This window comes from Benincasa hispida, chromosome 3, assembly GCF_027475165.1.
Source record: "Benincasa hispida cultivar pf3 chromosome 3, pf3_genome.v1.1, whole genome shotgun sequence".
Taxonomy (NCBI): Eukaryota; Viridiplantae; Streptophyta; class Magnoliopsida; order Cucurbitales; family Cucurbitaceae; genus Benincasa; species Benincasa hispida.
The window spans coordinates 73,420,478-73,427,346 of record NC_143480.1 but is presented as its reverse complement, the minus strand read 5'-3'; the positions used below and the strand labels follow the sequence as shown (position 1 = coordinate 73,427,346).

At 35.8% G+C, this 6,869-nt stretch overlaps 1 protein-coding gene across 2 annotated transcripts in view; it reads left to right on the top strand.

Moving 5' to 3' along the window:
- Positions 1-1,113: 1,113 nt before the first annotated feature.
- LOC120072689 (RIBOSOMAL RNA PROCESSING 5) overlaps positions 1,114-6,869 on the top strand; it is a 40,019-nt gene continuing 34,263 nt past the window's right edge. For both annotated transcript variants that reach the window (XM_039025139.2, XM_039025138.2), the window contains exons 1-4: positions 1,114-1,461; positions 1,820-2,025; positions 5,723-5,863; positions 5,967-6,140. In XM_039025139.2, the coding sequence (XP_038881067.2) occupies positions 1,311-1,461; positions 1,820-2,025; positions 5,723-5,863; positions 5,967-6,140 (672 nt within the window). In that variant the 5' untranslated portion in view covers positions 1,114-1,310. The remainder of the gene's footprint in view (positions 1,462-1,819; positions 2,026-5,722; positions 5,864-5,966; positions 6,141-6,869) is intronic.

The window sequence follows — 6,869 nt, the reverse complement described above, 5'->3', positions numbered from 1 at the left end:
TAAGTAATGTATTTCTTTCAAGTTAAGTTTTGAGTTCGCAAAAGAGTTTGACGATAGACTCCAATGCTCATTTGGGGTCTGTTGTCGTCACAACCTATTCTAAGTTCGAGTAGGGTGATCTGAGACGAGATGTGATAGGGTGATTTTTGAACAAACATATGCAAGGCCAAGACAGTGAAAATGAAAAATGTATCAAGGTTAGAAAATGAATGAGAGAAAGAACAAAAACAACAAGAAATAAAAAAGTCGAAGATAAATGACAACGACAAATCGCGATAAATGAAGAGGTAGTATATAAAATGAGAATGAAGTTAAAAATTGATATATATATATATATGTATATAGGTTGATAATACAACATAATAGAAAATTATCATTTTTTGTTGGAACTACTTTCTTAATTCCAACGCATAGTTTTTTTTTTCTTTCATTTAAAAAGTTGTATTTTAGAATGTTTGTATGAAATATTATTAATTAATAATATTTCAATAAAGCTTTTTAAATGAAAAAAAAAACTATGCGTTGGAATCGAGGTTGATAATATAAGCACGGTGTCAATTAAGCTACACTCATGTTGGCAAGCTCTATCTACTTATAGAGTTTTCTTATTTTTATTTTCTATTATATTGTATTATGTTTAATGCTATGCTATATGTATCTTTTTTATTTTGAATGTTATGATTTTTATATCCTTATTATATTATCTCATGCAAGTTTAATGCTATGATTTTTCATGTTTGTATCGGCTTCATTTTATACTAAACAATTTACAATTATTTTATATGCAAATATTTCACATCCTTTAGTTTTGTAACTAATTACTAATATTTGATATTATTTTTCAATTTATTTTATAAATTTATGCTCTAACATTAATAATTACGTATACATTTTACAATATACATCTAAATGTTGTATTTTTCATAGATGGTTAAAAATGACCATTTAACCTTAGACTACGAGGTTGATAGTATGGACACTATGCCAAAGCTACACTCTTGCAAAATTTATTAAAATTTAAGTTTTAATTTGGCAAGCATTTATTTATTTATTATTATTTTTAATTAAAAACTCAGCAACCCTTTGTAAAGTAAAATTTAAAAAAGAAAGAAAGAAAGAAAGAAAGAAAAGGAAACCCTCCCCTAAACCCTTTCAGCCTCCGCTTACTCTCTCACTTCCTCGCCTCCACCTTCTCTTCTTCTTCACGCCCTCTCCTCCTCCTTTTCGGCAGCTCAGTGTCGTCGGCCCCGGAGTCGCTTCTCTCTGGTTGATTGCGGCCGTCGCGCCTTTCTTCTTGTGTTGTTGTGCAGATGGCACCGCCTTCAAGAAAATCACAGGATGGCTCAAAGTTCAATAAGCATTCCAAGAAGCCATTTAAGTCGAAGAAGAAAACAAGTGAAATAGCTCAAGCCGAAACCATATCGCTGCAGATTGAAGATGATGTTCCTGACTTTCCTAGAGGTCGGCTCTGACTCCGACCTTTTGTTTTATCTTTTAGAAGTCGCCTTGTGTGAATATGAACTGTCCATTGTTATGCGTTTGGGTTTCTATTGAAAGCACGATCAGTTTGGGAGTTAATTTTAGTTAATGCTTCGATATTCTCTCCCGATGAAATGGATTTTATGTTCTAGATAGTAATAGCTTGGAAGACTTTGTTCGGACCGTTTGGTCGTGTTCAACAATGATTCTAATTTGAAGGAAACCCAGTGAATATAAAATATATGACTTGTTCATAATAATATTTAGGCCATTAAATCTTAACAGTTTTCATGTTTAGGCACTTTTCTAATGTCTCTCTCTGAGTTACGTCAATTTACAGGTGGAGGAGGTTATTTAAGCCAAAAAAAGGGGGATAAAGTACGTGCCCAAGGAGATAAGGAGTTTCAGAATGATAATCTGAAGACGACAACAAAAAGAGGAAAGATGAGAAGAAAACATCCGTCAAATGGGGATGATTTGGAATCCTTGTTGAACAATGGTGTGGTGGGAAACCTTCCTAAATATGCAAATAAGATAACTTTGAAGGTATGGCCTATAACAGTTCAGTTAGCTATATATATCAAAGAGGAGGGGGGTAAAGTCTTATCACACATTATAATATGTGAGCTGAGTACTTTTGTTCTTTTATTGCCGTTATTCTTATTTTCTTTTCCTTTTCTGGATAAAGAACCACTAACTGATTATTTTTAATAACTCTTGCCTACTTGCATTTTGTCGTCACTACTATCTCCTTATGTTCGAAGAGGAGAATGTTTTATTAACCTCAATAGTATTTTGAAAATCTTTCAATCTATTGCCAGTCTTAGAACGAATGAGTTAGAGCAAAGCATTAATTTTGATCTCGATCAGCTTCATAGGTGGTTCATTTGGTGGTGTAGAGGTGTCCTTATGACTTAAGAAATTTTATGGGATATATTTCTAAATGAAAAATTCTTTTAGGAACTTGTGTCAGAAAAACTTTCAGAGTGCCTTTCATCATGGAATGGAAGTATATGTTCTTTTTTAAGGGGGAGATGTTGAAAAGTATAGAGAGGCTCAATGAAAGCAATGGAAGATTTTTTGTAATTGGAAATGGGTTTCGGTTTCGAAGACTTTTTATAATTTTTCCTAGGCAATATCTTACTTAATTGGAAACCTTTTTTGTAGTGGGTTTTTGTTGGCTTAATTTTTTGTTCGCCCTTGTATTCTTTCATTTTTTTCTCAATGAAAGCAATTGTTTCTAAAAAAAATGAAATCTCACTAAGCACTAAACGTCACTAGGGTCCCTATCTATACCTCTGAACACTTTATTGTTCCCCTCCCCCAGATATCCCACAACACGTCACCCACCCTAGCAGACTACAAAAAACAATATTTCTCTCTGAAAGGAAGATTAAGGAGAAACTCCCCATCATCACACGAATATCCCAAGAAACAACTCCACACAGACCTCGATATTAGCAACCCCAAAGGAGGTGATCCATGTCTCCCTTTGCCTTCTGACAAAGAATACAGCAGAAAGAACCCTTTAACGAGGATATCTTCCCAGCAAACCTATCCAAAGTGTTCACCCAACCTAGCAAAACTTGCCAGGTAAAAACTTGATTTTCTTTGTAATCTTAACCCTCCAAACCACATCAAAGACTGACTCACTAACAGAGGAGGGATCCAACAACAACCTAAAGAAGGACTTACAAGAAAAATCTTCAATAGGGTTAGGGCTCTAGACACAAATATCTCTTCTCCCAGCCCTAAAATTGCACTCATCCAACATAGAAAGAAAGAGACAACCTATGTCGTTTCCTTATTTGATAAATGACAATAGAAGCCGCAAGGAAAGGACATAGAGCTTCCTAACCAAACCAAGTAATCAGAGACCAGAAGATAAATATGAGGAGATGCTGAGTAGAGGGGACTATCGCCCACCCATTGATCTTCCCAAAGATACATATCCTTACAATCCCCCACAATGCAACAAACCAAATGGGAAAAAGTGGGAAGCTCAAGCGAAATAACTTTCCACGTATTTCGGTGTGCCTTTAACCCTATTAGTCACCCAATCAAAGGGGTGAGTGCCATGCTTATTCACAATGATTTATGCCACAAGGATTCATGCTCAAGGGCAAATGTCATGCTTACTCTTTTGTTCCCAATAACCTTCCAGCTAACCAGATAAGAACCCTTCCCTTCATTCACCCCTTCCGAAGAAAGTCTCTCACGTACTTCTTAAGGCTCTTGCAAACTAAACTGGGAGCCTGGAACAGGGAGAAGTAATAAATGAGCATGTCGCTCAACATCGATTTGATCAGACTCATCAGAGTAAGTCTACCTCATTAGAACTAACCCTAAAAGGCTCAATAATATTTCCCTCCACCCCCTAAAATGAGCCTACTTAAGACATACACGACGATTAAAAACAAGAACGGAGACACAAGGACCCCTTGTCTTAAACCTCTACAAATCTTAATCGAGGCTCCATTGATGAGGATAGAGTAATTCACATCTCTAACACTACACCACATCCAAATCCTCCACTTATACCCATAGCCTTTCTTTTGTATCACCTTATCCAGAAAGTCTCAATTGTCATGATCATAAGCATTTTCAAAGTCAAGGAGACTTGGTGGCACCTTTCCTCTTTGATCTTAGTGGTGTATGTTCTTAGTAGGCATGTCTTGGTAAGACTGGAGAAAGGTGTGATTGAGGGGCTTAAGTTGGACGAGGAGCTAGTTTGCTTAACCCACATTTAGTTTGTAGATGACACTATTTTCTTCTATTTAACATTCGTGGCCAACTTCTAATTGGACTTTTGTGGAACAATTTTCTATTCAACTGAATTTGATTCCACCAAGTTGATGCGCCTCCCTTTTAACTTCAAAGATATGAGCTTAACTTTCTTTCCTTCAGTAGTGTTCATGTAATCAAAGAAGCTTTCAACGTTCTTGATCCAATCAAGGAAGGCTTCCACATCCAATTTGCTGCTGAATGTAGGTAAGTCAATCTTCTTCCTATAATTTTCCTGCCACTCTTCTCTTTCGTATTCATAAAATCTTGGAAAATGATGTCTTCTTGCTGGTGTTTGCTTCTGTTCTTCACTTTCAAATGAAGAAGATTCATATTCTTGAAGTTCTTGAATGGGTTCTTGGAATCTTGGAGCTTGAAAGAGTATGCGATCTCGCCTTGGTAAATTCGAATTGCCCATGTTGTCTTCTCCAGAACTTCTTCCTGCAGTTACTAGTGTAGGTCTTCTTCTCTGTTCACCCCCTCTGTTTTCCTCTGCTCGTTGAGGAATGTTAGCCAAGACTAAATCCATCTATCTTGACATTCTGGCCATTATTACATTCATTGCATCGATAATTTATTTCATTTCTCCCATTGACTCTTCTACAACCAACAATCGGGCAGTAGTTGATCTTGGAGAAAGGATTTCGATATGCTCGGAGAGGGTTTCTGCGTCCTTCCCTTTTTCTGGTGTTGGTAGTGTTCTTACCAGCAATGGAGTCCTCAAAAGTGTGGAGCTCTGATGCCAATTTGATGTACCACCAAATAGGAATTTTATTCAAATGATCGAAGTTGTGAAAATTCAAGAGAAGGGTTCCTATATATAGGTAAGATAGGATAACTAAAAGGGAATTAAAATGTAACTAATCTAGGACTAACCAAGATTAATTTTGATTTTACTATTTTATCCAAATCCTATTACATCATCCTCTCTTTGGTAGGTTAAAATTCCAAATAAGGTTAAGGTTTTTGCTTAACAGATTTTACATAGGAAAGTGAATACCTTGGAACACGTTCAACTTCCTTCATCTTGTTTCCGCAAGGGTGCATTCCTTGTAAGAGGTAGGAGGAGGACCTTAAAGCTTTGAGTCCTAGACCTTTTTGTATTGGGATTTGAACCTTTGACCTCAAAGGAAGAAGTACATACCAATTACCATGGAGCTATGTCCATCTTAGTAGTACTAGGTCTTTTTTGTCCTTGTTGACCTTCGTCTTGTTTTCTATTGGATTTGAGTCTTTTTTCGCATTTTGCTTTGGGCTCATTTACGTTTCCATTGAAAAAAGAAGTTAAGAAGTTAATCAAACTTACTTCCTATGATATTCTTCTGTTGTTATTGTGAAAAATTTTATTAACTAATTTACATATGTTAAATTTCATTTGAACATGGCGTCTCCTACCTTTTCCCTTTTCCCTTCTCTATTGGTGCATGGTAAATGCTCATTCTCGATTATTTATTTTCAGAATATAAATCCAAGAATGAAATTTTGGGGAGTTGTTGCCGAAGTTAATAAGAAGGATCTTGTTATTAGTCTACCGGGGGGCTTACGTGGATTAGTGTCTGCTGCTGATGCCTTTGATCCAATTTTGGAAAAAGAAATCGAGGTAGGATTTACACATTTCTTGAGAAGTCATATTGCATCGAAACTGTTACTGCATGTTATGGTGTTGAACAAAATACTCAACCATTCAATTTTTTTCTTACTAGGATCCAGAGCATAATTTACTTCCTGTCATGTTCCATGTTGGGCAACTGGTTCCATGTGTTGTGCTGCAAGTGGATGATGACAAGAAAGAATCAGGGAAGAGAAAGATCTGGCTTTCATTACGTTTATCTATATTGTACAAAGACTTCACATTGGACCTTCTTCAAGAAGGAATGGTATATAAATTTAATTTCATTAATTTTGACCCTTTTTCTTGCTTTGTCTCTTTCGGAGTTTTCATACTCTGTTTTTTTAATCTAAAAAATATAAAAATATTTTTAGCAGTATAATATTAGTTACACGCAATATGTTCTGTTTTTTTAACTCCCTTAGAAAACTTAGTTACGTTAGATCTTCACAAATCAATTATTGTCTAGACCTTATCATATTCATTTTTTTTTGGTATAATAAACAATTCATTGATATGTATAAGGGGGAAACCCCAAGCAAATTATAATAGAGATCGCCAATTACTAACTAAAAAGGATACACTGAAATGAGTGAAAGAGTGCTTTAGTTTACACCAAGAAAAAGCAGTGGACAAAACAAGCTCCAAGAACCGAGCACTAGAAGAAAAAGTATCATTTAATAATCTTCTGTTTCGTTCACCCCATAAGCACCAAAAGAACGCATGAAGAAAGGCCAACCAAATCGTCTTCTTAGTACCACCAAAAGGATGACTCACGAAAAATGAAGCCAAAACATAATAAATGTTATTAGGACAAGTAAAAAACCAGCCAAATGCAGGCAAAATAAGATCCCAAAAGCTGATAGCAAAAGAATAGTGGAAAAATAGATGGGCCGACGATTCATCATGCTTGTGACACATGACGCCAAGAGGGAGAAAGAGACATATAAGGCATACGATACTGCAGATGGTCAGCAATATTAATGGCACCTCAGCT